Source organism: Parambassis ranga, chromosome 2 (genome assembly GCF_900634625.1).
Source record: "Parambassis ranga chromosome 2, fParRan2.1, whole genome shotgun sequence".
Lineage (NCBI taxonomy): Eukaryota > Metazoa > Chordata > Actinopteri > Ambassidae > Parambassis > Parambassis ranga.
The window spans coordinates 24,777,470-24,801,088 of record NC_041023.1 but is presented as its reverse complement, the minus strand read 5'-3'; the positions used below and the strand labels follow the sequence as shown (position 1 = coordinate 24,801,088).

The 23,619-nt window shown below is 43.9% G+C and overlaps 2 protein-coding genes across 5 annotated transcripts; both read right to left on the bottom strand.

Annotated features, from left to right (window-relative positions):
• Positions 1-567: 567 nt before the first annotated feature.
• Positions 568-5,092, bottom strand: LOC114427319 (acyl-coenzyme A thioesterase 4-like). 4 transcript variants are annotated; one of them, XM_028395326.1, is made up of 12 exons: positions 4,959-5,076; positions 4,280-4,413; positions 3,650-3,857; positions 3,470-3,569; positions 3,026-3,210; positions 2,726-2,889; positions 2,524-2,643; positions 2,367-2,449; positions 2,194-2,290; positions 2,028-2,108; positions 1,617-1,758; positions 568-1,526 (listed from the first exon to the last, which is right to left on the bottom strand). In XM_028395326.1, exons 3-12 carry the CDS (start codon positions 3,840-3,842, stop codon positions 1,402-1,404), a joined length of 1,290 nt encoding a protein of 429 aa, XP_028251127.1. In that variant the 5' UTR covers positions 3,843-3,857; positions 4,280-4,413; positions 4,959-5,076; the 3' UTR covers positions 568-1,401. The 4 variants fall into 4 exon arrangements, with proteins under 4 accessions (XP_028251127.1, XP_028251136.1, XP_028251106.1 ...); XM_028395335.1 differs by having other exon boundaries at positions 4,280-4,467; positions 4,959-5,038; XM_028395305.1 differs by lacking the exon at positions 4,280-4,413 and having other exon boundaries at positions 4,959-5,092.
• Positions 5,093-17,020: 11,928 nt separating this feature from the next.
• On the bottom strand, positions 17,021-20,132 carry LOC114453372 (arg8-vasotocin receptor-like). The gene is made up of 2 exons (XM_028433245.1): positions 19,042-20,132; positions 17,021-17,351 (listed from the first exon to the last, which is right to left on the bottom strand). The coding sequence occupies exons 1-2, from the start codon at positions 20,003-20,005 to the stop codon at positions 17,068-17,070; spliced, it is 1,248 nt and encodes a 415-aa protein (XP_028289046.1). The 5' UTR covers positions 20,006-20,132; the 3' UTR covers positions 17,021-17,067.
• Between the last annotated feature and the right edge of the window lie 3,487 nt (positions 20,133-23,619).

Sequence of the window (23,619 nt, the reverse complement as noted above, 5' to 3'; positions counted from 1 at the left end):
TATTTTGTTCATGAACAGGAAGACGTTTGGAAAGTGTGTGCCTTTAAAGTTTGTGGTGGGGGTGGGGGGGGGCATCATCATCATCTTCAGTCTCAGACCAGTTAAAGCACATCCATGTTGTAAACATATAACACGACTGTATACCTGTTACAACGCTGCCAGGATTCAAACCGACTGTAAACGTGCCAGAATGTCTGATAGTTTAACCCTTTTGAGAGACGAGCACGCTAAATAAATCAAACCTGGAGACTTCTACACACACAGCTGTTTGTTTACTATGAAAAATAACTCCTGTTAGCTCGTTTAAAATAAACTATTTAAATAAGAAATATGAGGTGTGGCTGCACAGTTAGTTATCATTATAAACATGAGCTTTCCTTCTAAGCTCCATGACAGGTCTGAAAATAACACAATAGCATTTAGCAGGAGGTTAGCATTCCTTAAAACGTTTCTGTAATATTTACCAATACACATGTCTAAAAATCATTTAACAAAATGACAAAGATTGGCTAAGAAATGTTAACTAGGGTTAAGCAGTCAAACAACTTTAAAATAAACACAAATTTATTTAAATAAATTCATATTTATTTTTGATCAGATTACAAATCTGGGTAGATGTTTACAGAAACTTCCTGTCTGCACTCAGACACAGAACTGGTTCCAAACATCCAAAGGTTCCATAATGTCCATGAGCTGATGAGCCGCCTGTGTCGCTAACACACAAAGCTAACAAATCACTGATGTTACATTTTAAACTGCAAATATCCACACGAAAAAAATCACACAAATGATTTTATGTTATGACCAAAGAGGCTAACATCTGTTGGCTAACATAATCGTCTCTATTGTTCTGCAAACTTTTTACATCAAACGGATAACAGGAAGTTAGCTTTTTAGCTTTAGCATTCATATTCTGCCTTAGTTACTTCTTGTACTTTTACAATACAATACTGTTAATAGTATGTTTTTTCACTTGATACCAACATTTTGATGACTTTAAATGGAGTCTAAACAGATGCAGGATTTAAAGAAGTGTATGAAAAAGTTACAACTCCGTCCCATCATCTGAACCCGCTTTGTCCTGCAGTGCAGGGTGATGGAGTGACGGAGCCTATCCCAGCTTTTAAAATACTCAACAATACTAATTAACAGTAATACTAAAATAATACGAATAGCTTCTGTAAGTGTTCGAATAGAGAACAAAGTTTGGTCATATAAACTCTTCAGTGTGTGTCTGCTTGTTGCTTCGTGCACACGGTTGTGAGAATAAGGCACATTTTGAACACGACCAGGTAAAAGCTGAGCTCAGTGTGTGGAGGATCAGATCTCACGTGGCAGTTCTGGGGGAACAAATCGGGGCTTCCTCACACAGCATTACATGTTCCCGCCGTCTAAGCTCGGTCACATCCGGGCTTTGAGTGTCGGGCTGCCGTACAGGTGATGCTGCAGGAAGCTCAGGATCTTCCTCCAGGCGTCCTCCTGAGCGTCCGAGTGAGGTTTCGTTTGTCCCCCCCACAGCAATATGACTGCAGCACACACACACACACACACACACACACACACCCTTACAATGTCAGCTATAAACCAAAGCCTGTCTGTGTGTGTGTTTCACCGACCTTTCTTTTTGGTGATGTCTACTATGAAGTTAGTGGCTCTGAAATGAGGCGAGTATGGCGGCTCTATCAGGTGTCCGGTGTCAGGGTACGCCAGTTTGCTCAGCAGGTGTTCCTTCCCGACCGCTCGCATCATCTGGGTAATCTGTGGGTCAAAGGTCAAATGAAAACAGCCCAAACTCTACAGGGCTGCATGGACACATGAGCGTCATTAACACACACACAGTGTGTCGAACGCTAACAGAGCAGCTAACATTAGCTTGTGCATGGTTACATATTGGTTAACAGGTTTAATAAGATCATTGTGTTTAGGCCGATGAGTAACTAAATTATTATCCTGTAAGAGTTAACATAGCTAACACTCTGGCTAAGGACATTACTTTGTAGAGAGAGAGTGTGTGTGTGTGAGCTCACATCCTCCGCCGTCTCCACTGTACACCAGTTTTGATCATCACAGCCATTGACCAGTAACATTGGAGCGCTTATTTTCGACACCTGGCACCACAAACATTCAACATGTAAAGCTGACAGAGCTCCATTGACGCTGCTGCTGGAACAACAACAACAACAAATAACTCACATTGACTTTTTCTGCGGGGTCCTTGATGATTTCCAGACTGATGTCTCTCCAGATGTGATGGTTGTTCTCATCCACTCGTTCTTTGTCAAAATATCTGCTGTCACACACACACACGTTTCTGTGCACTGTAAATCTGTGTGTAGTGTAAATCATCTGACAAACACCGCACGTACTTCCTCAGATTTTCGTTGACTCCGCGCAGCATCTGTCCTCGAGGATAACAGTAGTTTCCGCTGATGCAGACGATGCAGCGAGGCTGAAACACAGCAGGAGCTTCAGTCAGAGAGCGACAGCCTGACCAGAGCGCAGCTCCGAAAGTTCAGCCTTTACCTGCACCACAGTGCTTTCAGACGCCAGGTACAGGCTGACCATGGAGCCGAGGGAGAGGCCGAATAGGCCGACCCGGTCCGCCATCACTTTGGGATGCTCTTTGATGATGTTAAATGCAGTCTGTGCAGAGCAGAGTCCAGGACATTAAGAATACCACAACACAAAGGTAACACAACACACAGGTCGATGCAGCATCCCAAACCTCGAAGTAACTGAACTCCACATCAGCTGACTGCAGCTCACCAGCTGAGAAGTACTCCAGTGCCAAAGACACATAACCACGAGATGCTAGCAGTGCAGCCCGATACTCCACCAGGCCTCCTCCACCTCCCCACAGGTCCAGCAGCCCGGGGAAGGGTCCCGGACCTGAGGAGAGACATGGACAGGGTTCTGTCTTCTAGCTTAGACATCAAGTACAGAGCCATGTTCAGGACAACAACACTGACTACAGCTGCGGGCACTCAGAGGACGCCTCGGGCCCTGACAGCTGCTCCATCCGTACCTGGAGGTATGAACAGGGTCCCTCGCACTCCTTCCTGTCCCACTTTGATCCTCTGGACGCCTGGAGCCATGTGCCATCTCTCTGTGAGCACTGAGGCCAGAGGGGCCCGGCCCCTGAAGCCCTCGTGTCCACTGTACACCAAGATGTTGACCAACATAGGGCCGCACACATTCCTCCTCCTCAACCTGACGGGCCAATAAAATAACTTATTTACCCCTGGATGGATCAGAGGCAGTGACACACTCCGACAGACACAATGAAGGATATCTCTGCGTCATTTTTAACACTGTGGTGCCCCCTGGTGGAGGCTTTGTTTGTTACAATCTGCTGTTTTGAAAAAGATTTGTTTGTGAACAAATCCACAGGACCTGGATCCAGAGACGGCCCCATCTCTAGAGACAAAGAGAACCTGTACATTATGTTTAAACCCTGACATCGAGTCACCTGAGGCCTGAACGGCTGCCAGGGACAGGACGCATGCTCCACAGCAAACCCATGGGCTCCTTCCCGGTGTACGTGCCTCCAAAGCTCAGATCCTCTGACACTGTGAGAAAGACATGGGATAAATTGGCATGCGACGTAAAGAATTAAACCTTCAACACTCAAAGAGGAGGCGGGTCCTACCAGACACCACCCCTCTGTGGTCACTGACGTAGAAGCCATAGGCCTCCCAGTCGTCCTTGTCCTCGGAGTGGTGCAGCGAGCGCACCGTCACCGGACATGCCAGCGGCAGCTTCTCCACCAACACGCTGAACTGCTCATCCACCAGGGCACGGGTGGGCTGGACGGAGAGCAGGGGCGGAGCGGCCCGGAGCATGGCGGTCTGTGGAGTCTGACCAATCAGAGACACAGAGACAGAGACGGACTCTGAACTGCAGATGACTTCAGAATCAGAATCAGAATCGTGTTTATTGCCATGTAAGTAAAGGGGATTCACATTACTAGAAATTTGCCTTAATGATTGGTGCATACATAAAAACATATAATAATTAACATGAAATAAGATAAAATTAAGATAAAATTAAGGTAAATAAGGTCAAGTAAACAAGGTAAACTAAGGTAAGGCTATAAATTGGTAAGGTAAGGTAAAGGTAAGGTAAAGGTAAGGTAAAGGTAAGGCTATAAATTGACATGGCATAACAGACATGACATAACAGACATACAATGAACAGAAAATAAAATAAGTGGTGGTTGTAATGGCAAACATAGACCCTTATATGAATGAGTGTAACAGTGTAATAATGTAATAGGTACCACATGGATCGGTGAGGTGGTACTAGTGTGCAAGTAGTGCAAGATGGAAGTAAACAGAAGACCTGAACCACTGGAACCTCCTGAAGCCAGGGGTCACCCCTGAGCAGTCGGTGTCTCACACTGTTCATGAACCACTAGAACCAGGAGCAGAGGGGTTAATTCAAGCAGCTCCACACCTTCATACTGAGCTGTAGACAAAGCACACAACACTGGACTCAGTAGCACAGCTGGACTCACTGCTGGGTTATTGATTTAAAAAGGTTTCATCATTTCACTGAGTGACTCCAGACTTGAGCTGATAATACAGCAGAGGACGCTCAGTGACACGTCTGGGGTCATTTAGTAAGAGGAAGCTTTTGAATTTTCCATAGAAATATAAATATAAGTTTAAAGAGTGTCTTTTTATTTCAGACTCAGATAAATGAGTCCACTTGCTGATCCTGGTCCTTCAGGTGTAAGTCAGCATGGAGCTGCTCTCTGATTTAACCCTCTGAACTGAGACCTTTACTTCAGTTGTGTGAGCTGCTGCCTGTCTCCACCTGAGCAGCAGCTCTGGACACATGGACACAGTCCTCGGCCTGACGGTCAGCCGCTGGCTGCTGTGTTCTTAGCATGAATTATCATATTATCCATGAGTCCATCTAACACACCGGTCAGAATCACCCGAACAGCGTCTTACCGGGTCAGTCCTGAGTGCATGCGGTGTCCCGAGGCCTCGCTGTCCTCTCCGCGTCCTCTTCCGCATCCGAGACGTACTCCGTACGGGTGGATACGGGCGCGCTCACGGGGCGATATGCGCGCCACCGAATATACTGAAACGTGAAAAAATGACCAGAAATCAAAGGTCAGATAGACACACGTCAACCACGTGACGTCCCATGACGGCCACGTGTCTAAAAAGGGAAATGAGAGTTACAGCCCACGTGATAAGACCTGCAGAGTGTGGAGCTGTGGAAATATTGATCAGAGTGATTTGGAATTGATTATCAGCAACACCTTTAACCACCAGGTGGCGTTGCTCCCCACTACATTCTCATCATTATGTTTATGAATATTCTCTTTTCTTATTAAATAATCATTATGTTTGTGTTTTCATTGTGTTTGTGTTTTTTTGTGTTCCTCTCATTTCCTCCTGCCATGCTGTGTTTGAGTTTTAAATGTACAAACAATGATTTTTTATTGTCTCATCATGTTCAGACATTATTGCTTTTTGTGAGTGTGCTGCTGTGATCCATCACTGCTGCACTTTGTGTGTGCGCCATTATTGTTGTTGTTATTTATATTCTGACAGTGAACTGATGCTGTGTTCCTGTGCAGACACACACAGACTGTCAGGCCTAAACTTAAGTTTTCTTCCTGTTTAACAATGTGATGATTCACCGCTCCTCCATCCTTCTAGGCCACATTCTTCTGTAGTTATATGACTCTTCTTCAGTCCATCCTGTTCTGCACACGGTGCATGAAGATCTTTCATTTTTCATTTTCCTCCCTGAGATTCACACATGACATTTTGAGAAATCTGCTGAAAAGCCGACTGTTCCAAATTAGCATGAGTCATTGGGCTGCTGTTACGTTTTTTTAATTATTTATGACTTTAGATTTGAGTAGCTGCCATATAAAACATGCTAGTTTGTCATTTTAGCCATTAGCTTACTTTAGCTAACTGGTTTTAGTCTGTATCCTGGCTGTTTTTGGCTAGCAGCTAGTTGCTAAATTGTTTATCCACAGTGTCGGCTAGCTAACAGCTACACACGCTGCATCATGTGACATCTTGCTGTCATGAACAGTTCCAGATCCGTCATGGGGGCTTTTCTGATGGCTGAACCTGATGATGAGCAGGTGGTGGTGTTAGCGCCCACACAGGATGCAGCAGATCACTTTGCTTTAACCAGATTATGAAGACATGTTTCCACTGGACTGGTCCTGGATGCTGTTACTAATGAGAATCTGACTGGATTGAGAGGCGACAAAGGCTGAAAGAGCGAAAGAGGCTGAATATAAGATAGCTCAAGAGGAAAGAAAGCAAAGAGAAAGGATAAAGGCACTGGAGGAGCAACACAAGAAAGAAATAGAAATCCAGAAACAAGAGCTAGAACGTCTACAGGGTGAAAAGGATGTAAAGGCAGCTCGGGCCAGACTGGAGGCCTATGAAAAAGAGATAACACAAATGAGTGATGCACAACCAAGAGTGAGCAAGTGAGTCTGAATCCTGTACCACAGCCCCCTACACCAGCTCCATCAAACTCACCCATGTTGTCAGAACCCCCTGGTGTCACTCAGCTTGCAAAGGCCCTGCAGGACAGTATAATGATGAACAGGCTTCCTACACCAGAACCAATGATATTCTTTGGTGAGCCAATTCACTTTGAATGGAAATCTACTTTCATGTCACTAATTGATCAAAAGGGCATTTCTGCTGCAGATAAACTGTATTATCTAAAAAGATATGTAAGTGGTCCAGCTCGTAAATGCCTTGAGGGAACCTTCTACAGAAATGATGAAGAAGCTTACCAAGATGCCTGTGAAAGGCTCAACCAGCAATATGGCCAGACATTTGTCATTCAGAAATCATTTAGAGAGAAATTATCCAGCTGGCATAAGATACAGTCAAAAGATGCTGAAGAACTAAGAAACAGATTTTATAAATGCATGCATGCGCGCTATGCCTCATGTAAAGGGACTGAAAATACTGAATGGCTGTGATGAAAACCAAAGACTGTTACAAAAACTGCCTGAATGGACAGCTGCCAGGTGGAATCGCAAAGTCACAAAGACCTTGATGGAGGGCAAAGATTTTCCCGGCTTTAGTGATTTTGCTACATTCCTGACAATGGAAGCAGAAGTTGCCTGTAACCCAGTCACTTCCATTAATGCACTTCTCTCTGGATGTAAACAATGACAAAAGAAATGTAAAGGACATTAAAAGGAACAAAGCAAGCGTGTTTAACATGAAAGCAGCTGTACAAACGGACAGACAGCTAGCGACCAGAGTGCATTTGGGATCTCCATGCATATTGTGTGAGGACATACATCAGCTCCACAAGTGCCCAAACCTCATAGAAATGTCTCTTGAAGATAGAAGGGCATATGTTAAAGACAACAATCTGTGTTATGGCTGTTTGAAGAAAGGTCACAGTGCAAAAGACTGTAGACACCGCCTCAGCTGTGACATTTGTGCAAAAAACAACAGTTTTCACAAAAAACAACAGTCATCACAATCCCTCATGCATATACAAAAGACTATATACCTGCAAATTGAGAGAACATACCAACCTGTGAAACTGCCAAGCGCTGGTGTCATCTGTCACAAATCATAGATGAAGTCCCTCCTCTCCTCAGCTGTGAAGTGGGTCTCCTCATAGGTTGTAACTGTCCCAGAGCATTAGCACCAAAGCAAACAATATTAGGCAAAGATGACGAGCCTTATGCTGTTCAGACGGACCTAGGGTGGAGCATAGTTGGCAGTTCAGAAACTCACCTGCAGATGGACATGAAGAGCAGCCTCTGTCATCGTGTTACTGTGAAAGAAATGCCCCCAGTAACTTCCATGGATGCAATCCACGCACTGGAAAGTGACTTTAGAGAAGCCACTGGAAATGACAACACAGTGTCTCAAGAAGATCTTATCTTCCTGGACAAGCTTCAAAAAGGCATAAAGAAAACGGAAGAAGGGCATTATGAGATGCCATTGCCATTCAAGGAAAGGCCACAAATGCCTGATAACAGACAGCTCGCAGAAGTCCGCCTCAATCAGCTCAAAAGAAAACTCACTCAAGATGATAAATACAGACAGGATTACATCAAATACATGAATGGCATCATTGAAAGAGGTGAAGCAGAGGAAGCTAAAGATGATGGACTCCCTGGTGAGACATGGTATATACCACATCATGGCATCTATCACCCAAAGAAGCCTGAAAAGCTGTGTTCGACTGCTCAGCCAAACATAAAGGGACCAGTCTCAACGAACATCTTCTGGCTGGCCCAGACATGATCAACAATATGACAGGTGTCCTTGTACGCTTTAGGCAACATCAAATAGCCCTATTATGCGACATAGAAAAAATGTTCCATCAATTCCAAGTCAGAGAAAATAACCGCAACTACCTCCGCTTCTTATGGTGGAAAAATGGAGACACAAGCATGCAACCTCAAACATACAGGATGACAGTACATCTCTTTGGCGCTGTCTCTTCACCAGGATGTGCAAACTATGCACTGAAACATCTAGCCAAAGAGAATAGCCGTACATTCCAACTGGGCTCTCAGTTCATAGCTAGAGACTTTTACGTAGATGATGGAGTCACAAGTGTAAAAACAGTGGAAGATGGCATACAGCTAGCTCGAGAGGCACGTGAGCTATGTGCCAGAGGAGGCCTGCGGCTGCATAAATTTGTGTCCAACAGTAGTACTGTCCTAAGCAGCATACCAGCATCAGAGCATGCAATTGACATCAAAACAAAGGACCTCGCTCTCTGTGAGACACAAACAGAGAGAGCACTAGGCATTCATTGGAACATAGAAAAGGACTGTTTTACTTTCAATATTGCCCTGAAAGACCAACCTCCCACACGGCGTGGAATATTATCCACAGTTGCAGTGATATATGATCCTCTGGGTTTTGTTGCCCCCTATCTCCTCCATGGCAAAAGAATCTTACAAGAAATGTGTCGCCAAGGAACTGGGTGGGACGACCCGCTGCCTGCTCATCTGGGACCACGGTGGGAGTGCTGGAAAAAGAATCTCAATAATCTGGAGAAACTGCAAATAGCCAGGTGTTATGTGCCTGCCGACTTTGGAGAAGTGGTAAAAAACGAACTGCATCACTTCTTAGATGCAAGCATTACTGGATATGGACAGTGTTCTTACCTGAGAATGATAAACAAAGACAGAGATGTTCACTGTGTTTTTGTCATGGGAAAAGCTAGAGTGTCCCCCTCAAAGGTCACCACGACTCCAAGGTTAGAGCTTACAGCAGCAACAGTCTCAGTCACAGTGAGTAATATGCTCAGAGAATAGCTGTTATTCAGTAATGTGGAAGAGTTCTTTTGGACAGACTCTAAAGTCGTCATAGGATACATAAGTAATGAAGCAAGACGTTTTCATACATTTGTCGCTAACAGAGTGCAAAGGATCCGCAACAACACGACACCCCAGCAGTGGTTTTATGTTCCAACTTGTGAAAACCCAGCAGACAAAGCATCTAGGGGAACAACAGACTGTCAGTTTTCATCAACTTGTGATCATCAAAGATCTACAGAGACAAACATATCATGAAGAAATAAAGATACTAAGCAGAGGTAAACCATTACCAAAGAACAACAAACTTCATCATCTTGATGCCTTTTTAGGCAGTGATGGTCTACTCAAGGTGGGAGGAAGACTGCACAATTCATCTCTCCCTGACTCATTTAAACACCCAACAGTTATTCCTAGTGAACATCATATCACAAAATTGATGGTTGCATACTACCATGAAAGGGTTAACCACCAAGGTAAAGGCTTTACTATGAATAAAATACGTTCCAGTGGCTATTGGATCCCCAGACTGAGCCAAACAGTTGCATCCTACATCCGACAGTGTGTGTTTTGTCGGAGACTAAGGAGATCTGTTGAAGAACAGAAAATGAGCGATCTCCCAGCAGAACGGGTGGAACCCTCTCCACCTTTCACCTATTGTGGCATGGATGTCTTTGGCCCCTTCATCATCAAACAAGGACGAAAAGAACACAAAAGATATGGCTTGCTCTTTACATGTTTTTATTCATGTGCCATTCACGTGGAAATGTTAGATGATCTGTCAACTGATGCATTTATTAATGGACTCCGATGTGTTATCGCACTTCGCGGTTCAGTCAGAAAAATTAAGTGTGACCAAGGAACCAATTTTGTAGGTGCCAAAAACAAATTTACTGCATCCCTACAGGAAGTTGATGCTGAGAGACTGACAACCTTCCTTGCTGAAAAATAATGTGATTTTACATTCAATGCACCTCACGCAAGTCATGCAGGCGGAGTGTGGGAGAGACAAATAAGGACTGTGAGGAATGTTCTCAAGGCTACACTCACATGCTTATCTGCTCGACTCAATGATGCTTCTCTGAGGACCTTTCTATATGAAGCAGCAGCAATTGTGAATAGTCGCCCTCTCACAACAGAGAATCTGAATGACCCTAACAGTTTGGAACCACTCACTCCCAATCACCTCATCACTATGAAGGCTACTCCTCCTCTGCCTCCTCCTGGAAAGTTTATTAGAGAGGACTTATATGCACAAAAAAGATGGCGGCAAGTACAGTTCCTGGTGGAGCAGTTTTGGAGTCGCTGGAGAAAAGAGTATCTCCACAACCTCATGGTCAGACAGCGATGGCACAGACCTAAGAGAAACATTCAAGTAGGTGACATAGTGATGGACACTGATGAAACACAACAAGCTTGGCTTGGAAGAGTCTTAGAGACTGTAACAGACAAAGGTGGACTTGTTAGGAGAGTTAAAATATGTCTTGGAGACAGAAATCTGAGCAAAAAAGGACAAAGACGACTTTTATTTTGACACTTCCTGCCAGACTGGAAGTTTATGAGCGACGCACATAGACAAGGAGGGTGATAGAAAAGAGCACTAACAACATGGATACAGAAAGACGGTAAACTAAGTACAAAACAAGGACAATCAGTAACTACGGTCAAACGGAGAATGGTATAAAGTGGTAACAAGGTATGTCATGTTTAATGTTCAAATTTATGTTAGTTATGTGTCAATTAAGAAAACTGTAACTTTGTGTGAGTTGTAACATGTCATGTGTTTGTATTTGTATGCAGCTCTTACATTGGTTGGTTGGTTGGTTGTTTAATTGATGGACAGCAACAGTTTATTAAAAGGAGCCATAAAACCATCAGTTCTGGCTAACTTCTTTCGACTGGATGCTACAGTGGAGGTTTACCTTCCTCACACTTTAGCAACTAGCATGTTAGTGCATTAACAAAGCCATTTATATTTTTATGCGAAAAGAGTCCGAAACAAGAAGAACATTTTGATGGAAGCGCTCGTGTCTCTTTGTGGAAATGAAAGAACCTGAAGCCGTCATCTTTCAACAAGCTTCAAAGCTGCGTCAGTCCGTCACAAAACACTTCAAACTGAATTTCCATGTTTAGATGAAGGTTCAGCACTGCTGTGATATAACTCGACTCCTGCTTCTGATTATCCTGCTGCCATTCCTGCTTTACAAGCAGCCTGTCATGTGAACTCACGGTGACACGCTAACGCACCGCTCGTCCAGCAGCATGTTTCCCAGATGTTCGGGTCTGACTGCACATCAGAAAACAATCCGTCTGTTATCTGCTGCTTCTTCAATTCCTGGCACTTCAGTTTTTTTAATCTATTGCTCAGACTGCATGCCCGCTACAAGGAGCCTCTCATATATCTCACTTTATGTAACTGTGCATGTCGCCCGGGGCCGGACTTATGTGAAGATTTACATTATTCACAATATGTGTAATTATGACTGATGTCTGCAGTCAGGAAAGTTCAGAGACATGCTGCTGAAGATATTTTCCACCCACACACTGGAGTACAGTGAATGAGCTAATTCAATGTACAATGGAGGCATGTTTTAGCTAATTTTAGTACTGTATTAGCATGCTAACAATTCTAATTATCATTAAACCCAAATTAGTTATGCCCAATGTTTAACAGCAAATTAGCAATGCTAATTAGCAATATGTTCAGCATAAGTAAATAGCCTACATTTTTATTCAAGGCTAAGCTAAATGCTAATTAATGTAAAACACAAAGTGACCCTTCTATCAGGCTCATAATAATAACATGTTTTAGTGTATACACAGGCTAACAATGCTAACATGCTAAGACAAAATAAGTTTAGCAAGTGTACTGTCTGTTGTCTTAGTTGAACAGATTAGCATGTAACATTGGAAAGTTAGCACAAAGCTAACATAAAATAAAGTTAAGAAATAGAAAAGAAGAAACCCTCAGCACAGCTGTGATTTTCTGTATTACACAACAAAGTTCCTCAGGAACATAAACTGTTTTATGTAAAACATCTGGATGTGAATTCTAGACGAAGGTCAGACTCTGTTCATTCAGAGAAATGAAGCGGACATCTTGAAATGGTAAACATTCCTTCAAAGCAGCCTCATCATGTGTTGTGTTTCGAGCTTGCTGTCTTCATCTCCATCAGATTTTTAATCTGTTTCTGACCCACAAACACCCCCCTCCCCCGCAGAGGTATTTTATTTTGAAACTCTCTGGAAGTCACGTATGTGCAAATGGAGCTCTTCCCCTGTTTACGTGCCATGTGTCCGTGCATTCAGGAAGTGCTTTTCCTATCAGGCCCCGCCGGGACAAAGCCGTCTATAATGAGGCTCATAGAGGACCGCCGGCCGCCATGATTATCTGACATCTCTGAATCTACAACTGCTGTCAGAAATTACACAATCCCTCTCTACACACATCCTCCAACAACAACAGGAGCTGCAGCGGAGAGTAATGGTTTATTTTTACTGTATGTCTCATTTATTGGGATATTTTCAGTGGGCTGCAGTGTAACTGTTGTGTTTTGATACAAAGGGCCAAACAACCACAAAGAGACAAAACAACCACAAAGAGACACGAAACAACCACAAAGAGACACAAGACGACTACAAGGAGACACAAAACAACCACAGACACAATACAACTGCAAAAAGACACAAAACAACCACAAGGAGACACAAAACAACCACAATGAGACAGAAAACAACCACAAAGAGATACAAAACAACCACAAGAAGACACAAAACAACCGCAAACAGACACAAAACAACCACAAGGAGACACAAAACAACCACAATGAGACAGAAAACAACCACAAAGAGATACAAAACAACCACAAGAAGACACAAAACAACCGCAAACAGACACAAAACAACCACAAGGAGACACATAACAACCGCAAAAAGACACAAAACAACCACAAGGAGACACAAAACAACCACAATGAGACAGAAAACAACCACAAAGAGATACAAAACAACCACAAGAATACACAAAACAACCGCAAACAGACACAAAACAACCACAAGGAGACACATAACAACCGCAAAAAGACACAAAACAACCACAAGGAGACACAGAACAACCACAAAGAGACACGAAACAACCACAAAGAGATAGAAGCACAAAGCGAGACAAAGGAAGCTTCAAATGCAACAACTATAAAGATATGAAACGACCATGGAGACAATGAATGATGGTCTGTATTGACGAACAACAACCAGGCGGACACAGTGGACAGAGGTCTGTCTATTGTTAGAACTGTTAAAGCGTCTGTGGAGGTTTGAGTTTTTTTTGAGATTTGGCTGCTGGAAGACAAGCGAGGACATTTACCAGATAAGAGCTCATTTTGGGTTCTGCCTAATTCTGAGATGGACAAATAGACTAAATGTAATGAAGGAAATGGAGAGGCAGAGATCTATAGAACGATAGAGACCACTTAGACCCGACCACAGGATGGACTCCGCCCGCCAGCTTTAATGTTGGAAATGCTGCTTTTCAAAGACTCGCTCCACTGCATTCATCTGCGCTTCCTGTCTCTAACAATGCACTTCCTGTCTCTGATTTCCTGCAAAAACTAGAAATACGTCCCCTAAGGACACAGTGATTGATTCTGAATTGAATTCCTTCAGAGCAGCAGGAAGCTGCTCCATTCACAGCAGGTTTATGAGCTGGTTTCATTCACATGTTTTTAAAGCAGAAGGATGTAAGACAGTTTGAACTGTTTTATATGCAGCTGTTCCAATGATCAATCTGAGGGGTCGTGACATCATCGTAACATCTTTATTAATATTTGGGTTGACGACAGACGCTTGTTACAGAACAGAGTCTTCACTGTACATGCAGACACCTCCAGGCAGAAGCATGAAGAGCCTAAAACTGCAGTTCCACATAAGTAAGTTGGCTGACAACAGCTCCTCAAACCATACGTCAGCCATTAATCTGTCACTCAACATCTGCTAACTTCAACAAACCAGCTAGCATGTAGCAGTTAGCATGTGTGTAGATAATCGTTGTGTCTTTGTGAGGACAATATGAGCATAAATCAGTTTTAATAAAACCAAACAAACTGAACCAAACTCGGACTCAGAACTGACAGCAGCTCCTCACAGGGAGCTGACTGGTCCAAACCACCTGTTGCACAAATCTTACAAGATACTTAGCGAGATGAGAAGCCATCAGCGCAGTGAAGAAAATGGCAGAGAAGTTTGTTGTAGATGAAGACATTTGTTGTTTATCTACCAGATCTGAGTGCAAAAAAGTTTGTCTAGTTAACTAAAAGTATTCTTTTTAAACAGACCAGTGCTGTGTGTTTGTTACCTTGACATGTACACACACACACACGGCACTGGTCTGTTTAAAAAGAATACTTTTAGGTTATTAAAAGGTGAAGACAAAATGAACCTTGTTGAAATATGTTTGTCTAATTGTTGTTGTTGCACTTTGAGGACAAAACCTACAAAACAGATCAAATAAGTCCAGCAGAGGAAAACAAACAGAAAACCTCTCCCAGGCCCTGCCCTCTGAGTCAGGCTCCACCCTCACCCTCATCTTTTTTTATTCGTCTTTCCATTTCAGGCGTTGCTGCACCTCAGGCTGCCATCCTCACCACGCACCACTAAAAACATCCTGTGGAAGCCTGTCAGACGGAGGACAGCTCAGCGCCCGCAGGTTTATTTTTTCAGCTGGATTTCAGGCATCAGCTGATTAATGTATTCATTTAAGTTGTGTAAGTGGCTGCTGCACCTGTTCCATCATGGCCTGATGCAAGATTCACCACGATCATCCCAGAAAAATGATTTATGCATGAATTAGTGACATTACAATGGATGTTTGTGTTTTCATCCACAGCCATTAGATTAATGGAAACAGCCTGTAAGGGGTTAATTTATAAGAATCAAGAACAAGAGTCTGCATCAGGATGGAGGCTCTGTGAGGAACTGACATGAGTGCTGTTGATGTAACAGACACATTATGACACAGAGGAGCCCTCATCGACTCAGCTCTTCTTTAGACCGTGTAGCCATCAGTGGCTGAAGATTCAGAAAGTTCTCTCAGGAGGCGGTGGCGACCAAACACGTCACATCACACAGTGAAATATTATCAGTGTCAACAAACAGCTGATGAAGCTGGAGTGTCGGACAGATTAAGATTAACACCTTTATTGAACAAAGTGCACTGTGATCACCACAGACACTGAACATTTACTAAGACTGTAAAAAAAAATATTTAATATTAATTTCTTTCACTACAGAGACTGAAGCAGACAGTCAGAGTACCTTCAAACAAATAAAAGTGCTGCGAGTATACATGTGTGCAAAGCTGACTTACTCCATCGCTGCAGCGCCCCCTGCTGGGTGGAGGACTGGTTGTTATTTACTTACATCGAACAATAAGCTGCTGTATCTTACAGGTTAATAAGGTAAGTCTGTATAAGTGCTGCTGTTGTTTGTTGTTTTCCTTTAAAGTTAAACATCATCAAAATATTTACATATTTTTAACACAACATTCCATACACATAAATAAGTTTATAATATTTATAAGGATCTTCGGATGAAGTCATTAACTTCTATGAATCTGTGAAGTTTCTAAAATGCCTTAAAATAAAGAAAGAGAGCTAAAATCAAACAGCATGTTTGTATAATTTGATTTAAAGTGTTTATAAATTAGCATCTAAATAAACTGCAGCGTGTTGGACAGAGATTAACATGAATGTGAAGCTTCAGAGGTCTGACTGCTGACTTCATGAAGGATGTTTGTGATGTCTGAAGAGGAGAGTTTCAAGTTGAAGCGGCAGCAGAGTAGAGACGGAAACATAAACTTATAAAAAGATTAACTTACTCTAAAGTGACTCTTTGCTTCAGGGTAACCAGCAGCAGAGTCACTTTTTTGTGTCTGAATAACTGGTTAAAGAACCAAAGAGGCACCACCATAGAGTCAGACGGAGGAGCTCTGGGTTGATGACGGACTTCAAAACTCTACTCTAGTTAGGCAGCAGAATGACCGTGGAAGGTTTGTTAGGTTACAGTTAGATCCAACCTGGGTCTATTAACATAAACAAAGCTGCTGCAGTCAGTGAATGCAGCGTCACAGCGCTCTGATCTGTCAGATTGCATTTTAGAACATCTTCAGGTGACAAACCTATTTTATTCTAACTGATGTCTCACCCTTGAGCAGCTTTCTGGAACGATTTCAGTATTTTTTATAGTATAAATATAGATTTATGTTGAATAGTGAGAACATGGAAGTTATAAAGTGCTAACAGCACTGTGATGGTTTAAGATTAGATTTTATAATCCTTAAAGTTTTAAAATGAAGCTTGTAAACTTGCATCAAACATTAAAAACGACTCAAACACAGAATTTGAAATACATTCATTCCTACTGTAGGTTTCCTCTTTTAGTTCGTGACAGTGGGAGACAAACCCACAGCAGCACAGGCTGTGGGCTGAGAGAGAGACGCTTTCAACTGTTAGCCTTGCCATGCTAACAACTTACAGCTAAAGTCAAAGTGAGTGCGTTTGTTTTGAAGCTGAGGACCTCCAGCTGGCAGTCTGAGCAGAGCTTCAGTTCTAACAGCCGTGTGAACACAAACAAACCTGCTGCAGAGTTTCCACTCTGGACCGGACCAAAGAAAACAAAGCATAGGTGTGACCGCGCCCTCAGATGAGGTCATCCCCTTCTTCACTGGCGCACACTGCAGGCTATTACTGAACACACACAGGTGACGCCTGCGCGGGTCAGGATGCAGACGGGACCTGCACGCAGGTTTTACAGGTGGTGGGGTTTAGGGTGAAGGGCTCTGACAGCCGCGGCCCCTGAAGCCGGGACAGCAGCGTGGTGCGTCGGATGCTGCTGTCCGAGTCGTGATGGTGGAACTTGTTCCTAAGGCGGCGGCAGCACGGCAGGCTGCCGGCGAAGTCAGAGAGCAGGTGTCCGCTGAAGATCATGTAGATCCAGGGGTTGCAGCAGCTGTTGAGGCTGGCGAGCAGGGCGGAGAGCGTCACGGCAGTGTTCTCAGAGTCTGTGGGGAAACAGGAACACAGATTTAAGGGCCTCGCCAGCAGACGTCAATGACTGTGTTTACTGTTCGTCTGGAGGGGGCAAAGCTCTGAGGCGCCGACCTGCTGAGTGTCGCCTCTGTGAGCCTCAGGAATGAGGACGTTTATGAACATTAGATGTTATTCTGAGGCAGAAAAAGGCTGCTGACAGAAAAAAAATAAAAACCTGCACCTGTATTTGGCGCCATATTGGTAAAAAAGCGGTACCTCAAACAGGAAGTTAATCCTCCAACAGTTTGATTTGTTACAGATTTATTTCCAAATTCAGAATACTTTTTCTCTTATAGCTGACAACAGTCAGATTTATTTGTTTTTGACCGGCGCCATCAAGTGGTCACACAGGGAAGTGACTCTTCCAAGATGGCCGCCAAGTCTTTACCTGTGGTCCTCCATGTTAAAACACCCAGTGTTTACAACACCTCAGCACCTCTTTGCCTGTATTTGGATTAACAGGAGCTCATGGGCTGAGGTTGTCACCATGGCAACAGCTGGGGCCTCAATGCCTAAAAACTGCTTTTTACGGCGGCATGACTGTTGTGAGTTGTTCTGACTCAGTTTTGAAGCCACCATCAAGTGGACACTGGAGGAAGTGCAGTTCATTCCTCCACCCCGGAGGCTGAACCTTGACTTTGTACAGCTGTGACATATTTTTCCTCCTGTGCCTGATAACTTAGCACATCAGTTGTTGTAAATGTGGCGGCAGCAGAAAGCCATCAGAGGCCGGCTGAGACTCCAATGCTTCCATTTTAGCACACAAAATGGACTAAAGGGGTTAAAGGGTGAAAGGTGGAGTCTGTAATGAGCCTGCAGAGCAGCTGCTCCACATGAATTAAAGTTCAGAGATGCACCTGACGGAGCGGGTATGAATTTTATTTCTCAGCTTTGGTCTGAAAACACCTGCAGCTGCTCACCCACCTGAAGAATTTCATTACAGCCTTAGAGGAGAGTCTTTCTGACTCATGACAGTCTAGGCACTGCTTTCTGAGGCTTTCGGAGCCTGACAGGAATATATTTTCACACCATCGCTGCAAACTGGCCGCTTATTGAACACTGAGAGGCATCGGTCAGGAACATTCCTGTGTGCGGACACTTTAATAGGCTGCAAAGCTCTGATTTGTCTCCTTAAACCACACAGATCGCAGAGTTTACACAAGAGAAAGTGCTGTAAACCAGCCAAAAAACGCAGATTCACTCATCGGCTCACAGTTCACAGAGCAGCCTGGACACCAAGATGTACATACAGTCAGAAGAAAAAGGAAAATAAAGGACCAGTGGTGAGATTAAAAGATGATTGCGTTACAGTCTGCACTAAATACACAAAGATGAGAGCCAAAAATTTGACTTAGATGGCAGATATTCACTTTACAACTTTCAGAGAGAAGGTTATATGTGGCACTAACACAGTGACAGGTTGGTGACATTTACTGAGCTGTTTCACACAAATTAAATAAACTTTTATATCTGTTATCACAGTTTTATCATCAGTCCATCTGTGGTTCGTTGTGTGAAGAATTCAAAATAATAATCTCTAATCTCTTTCTTTTACTAAAATAAGAGCAGACCAGCAATAAACTGTATGTTATTAAATCATTTGATTAAAGATGTGGAGTTGTTTGTTAAACAAAGATAAATTTGACAGATCAGATCACTCACCGTCCCAGGAGAAGGTCTGGTCCCACACCGACCACATCTGCACGGTGAAGAAAGGCGCCCAGCACACCACGTACGCCACCACGATCACAGAAGTCATCTTGACGGTGCGTAATTTGGCGCGTGAGATGGTGCTGACGCTGCTGACCGAGTTCCTGCCCAGGATCCCGTTCTTGTTGGCCTCCGCCACCGCGCTCGCGCCTCTCCTGCGGGTCTTGTACTTGTGGTTGCTCCAGATTGTGCGGCAGATGAATCCGTAGCAGAACACGAGCACGACCACGGGTACAAGGAAGATCCCCACCGTGATCCAGGTAATGTACGCGCGCAGCCCCCACGGCTCCATGAAGTGTCCCCAGCAGTCGTAGACGGCCGAGCCGGGGTGCACCTCACTCAGGGAGAAGATGAAGTACTGCGGGATGCTGAGGACCAGGCTGCACGCCCAGGTGGACCCGATCATGATGTAGGCGCGCTGCGTGGGCTGCTGGAGCGTCTGCAGCGGGTGGCAGATGGCGATGTAGCGGTCCACGGTCATCATCACCATCATGTACGTGGACGCGAACATGCCGAGGACCTGCAGGTGCTTCACGATGCGGCACAGAAAGTCCGGCCCGTAGAAGCGGAAGGTGATCTCCCAGCAGAGCTGCGGCAGCACCTGGAAGAAGGCCACCACCAGGTCCGCGAGGCTCAGGTGCTTCATGAACAGGTGCATGCGCGACAGTTTCCTCCGGGTCTTGTACATGGCGAGCAGCACGCTCACGTTCCCCACCACAGCCGCGAGAAACGCCAGGGTCAGGACGGTCATCTCGATCTTGGCCACCTCCTCGTTGCGTCCAAACGGGTCGGTGTCGTTCCTCCTCCCGGTGATGTTCCCGGCTGCGGCTCCGCTCTCCAGCTGCTGCGTCAGGTTCAACTCCACGGTGCAGTTTTGGCGCACGGTGTTGCAGGAGCTCTCCGTGGGAAAAGGCATGGTGGCCGCGTGTGCTCCGGGCGCACCGAGGTGCCCGCCCGCTAGTGCGTAACGGTCACTGTGGAATCCTCGGTGGCGCGAACGAACAGCGGCCACAAAACAAACGTGATGACTGCGACCGGCCGTGGCGCGCAGAGACTCCAGATGTGGATCAGGGATTCGCTGCTGCAGGTCTTTTAAAGGCTCCAGAGACCAGACTCCCTCCCACCCTACTACCCACACACACACACACATACACACTCCATTTCTCTCTCTTTCCCCAACCCACTCGAGATTAAGTGAGTCTGCAGGATGATTCTATGAGTGTGACCAGATAAAGAGGCTGAAGAAACCAAATTTACTTTTTATCTGGAAGAATCACGGAGCATCTGTCTGTCCAGAATAATAAAAATAAAAATGTTTTTAGTTTTTGAGTTTTTTTTATTAATTTTAATTCTGGGCAAAACAGCAGCCAGAAATAATTCTTTGAGTTTTATGCTGATAAAACTGATTCTTTTCACATTTCAATATTTGAATCATCACTTGAGGTCACAAAAATGCAGAAAATATCCTCATTTGAAAACTTAACATTGAAAGAATTAAAATATCTGACAGACACAACATCATGACTGAGCGTCAGAAAAGCCTGAGGAGACAATTAAAAAGTCCATTTGTCCTGAAACAGAGTGAGACGTTTTCTGAACGCCGCCCGCCTCCATCTCCCTCACCTGATCATGGATTCAGCACAACATGCAGTTTGTGTGTTTGAATGCGTCTGTGTGGTTTTAAAGTGTGTGAGTGCAGATAACCTGACACACTGCTGCTCCACCAAGGACAGAAATCTTTTGAAGAAAGCAAACAAAGCCCGGGCCCTGGTTTATACCGCACGTTTGTCGGCATGTTTGCAGTGTTTCTGTGGATGTAGCAAGTGTTAGCATGAGTTAGCAATGTAAAATCTACAAGTGTAGACTCTCAAATCAGAGATCAGTCGCTGCTGGTACTGAAAATGTGAAAACTGTCTGAACTCAACATGTTATTGGAAACGTGGTGTTACCAAATACCACCAGCAGGTGGTACTAATGCCACCAGGTATCACTAGAGAGAACATTTTTTTTGCTTAAGACAAACAAATCTATGTAATGTCGCACATAGCTAAGCGTGAAGTCTGCCGCCATCTTGGCAACGCCTGAAGTTAGAAGGTGGCGCCTGAGTGGAGCTGCTAGGTTTCTGCTGTAACACTGAACATTTTAACACGGCGGTTCAGACTGACTCACTTTTAAAGCCCGCCCCCAGGTGGCCAATAGAGGAACTGCAGTTTTTTACATGTATTGTTTATTAGTGGGCTCAGAGTCTACACTGATCAATCAGTGTTTTTGCATCTTTTCACCTCTCCCACGCCCCCTTGTGGAGGCTTTGATTTAATGTTAAACTGGAACCACAGACATACAAAATGAGCTTATTTGCTTAATAACAGGAGGTTTAATATGGAGCTGAACAGATGGCGCTCAGCTATGCCTAGTGGCCACTGAGGGTATTGCAAAAATAAAAACCCAAAACATATTTTTACTATATCATATTCTACCCCTAAAAATGTCTTAATGGCCTCTTTTCTGGCTGTCCTTCCACAAACAGTGGTAGTTTTTTTTGATCCACAGAGGCTTCATATTTCTCAGTATTTATAAGTCTTGGAGCTGACTGAGTCTTTAATGAGCAGACAGAAATCTGAACGCTGTAAAACCATCTCTGAGTCCAGCTAAACTGAACTTATTAATTCATCCTATAAACAACAGGAAGAGTTCACTGGGTTGAGACCCATTTTTTTCTGTATTAGAGTAAGAGTAACAACTTAATTCTCCCAACAAGACTTTACATCGTGCAGAATTGAAATTCCTCACCACCCTCTGATGCTTGAATAAAGCACACGGCAGGTTAGTGCACACGCTGCCTTACAAGGCCACAACTTAGTATCTTAATGTTCAATCTATATGCAACGAGTGCGAGCAGAGAGAGAGATTTAGAAGTCGCAGAGTCTGTTTTTCATGTCAGAGGCAGCAGACCATTACATAACGTGCTGTGGTTAAACAATGGTGGGTAATGGCCAGCACTGTCAGCACTTATAGATTTATTACGCTGCAATTATGAAAGCTGTCACACTCACAAAGTAATGATACATAACACAGGCACACACTGATAAGAGCTCAGATACTGGCACACATGGAACGTGTGTGGTGTGAGACACAAACACACTTCACACACACACACACACACACACACAGGTGTTCTGAGAGTCTTACATCATCAAACCTGATAATAACAAAATGTGAATACAACCAGGTTTGTGCTTCTCTTCATGTGTTGTTTTAATTAAGTCTTAGTTGATCCCAATGATCCACGGCCACAGGGAAATATAACGTAACCATAAACAGACTTAAAATGATCACAAGACTCTAAACAATCTAGAGGAGTCACCGCCACAACAAATGGACTCAACCAACCAGAACAAAGGCAAATGGACCACAAAAAAAGTTTAAAACCAACATAAAGAGAATTAACAACCACAAAAAACTTAAACCAACCACAGAAACATGTCTATCAATCCTAAACAGAATCAATATGACCAGAAAGAGCTGCAAAACAACCACAAAAAGACTTAAAATTAACACAAAGACACTCAGTCCCATCACAAAGAGACTAAACTGGCTGCAAACATGTTCCAAACAACCACAGAGAGCCTAAATCACACCAAAGTCTCAAAACAACTGGCAGACCTCTGTGTGTGTCTGGTTTGTTGGTCAGAGACACTTCCATGTTTTCCAGGTATAACTTTGACCCTTGTGGCATGTTGCGTGCGTTTTCTTCAGGAAACATATCAACACTGTCACTTTCTGCTTTCTTTGGTGGTGACCGACCCTTTGCTGCACACACCTTCCTCTTAAAGCTGAACCCTGCATGCATGTAATATCGATCTCTGTAGGGTGCAAGTCTTTAAACCCCATTATTCTTTGTGCCCAAATAGATTCTGTGTGTTTTCCTGAGTCAGAAGTATCAGGGTCTGTTCCAGGTGAATCACTATTGATCTGTAATGCTACCAGGACTCACTCTCCTCTGAGACTGTAAATAAATCCCACTTATTGCCCCTTTAGTTCTTACTGTTCTTTAATTAACTATACATTATCCCAGGCAGTCTGCTGGGCTTCACTATTATCACCTCAGGTCCAGTTTGGGGGGGGGGGGCTCAGTATACAGTAATTCAAAACTAAATCAACAACAAGACTCGGGGCAAGATGTGGGAGCCAGAGAGGAAACACAGCAGCCAGAGTGTGAGCGGATATGAAGCGAGATGCCAGTGACGGACCGCTGCTCCACCTCCTCACTCAAGTTTAAGAAGCTCTCACCAAAAACTAATGAACACTTTATTTGGATCAGAACTTTTTGTTTGGCATTTATAGAAACCAGGAAATAGAATAAGAATTATAGACCTAAATCAAAACAAGGCCAAAGAGTACTCAAAAACATGTGACTCAAAACAGCCACAATAATTCTGAAAATGAAGACATAATACATCTACAGAATAGTAGATGTAAAATGATGACAGACACAAAACCACTTTAAGAGCCAATTAATAACTTTTGGTT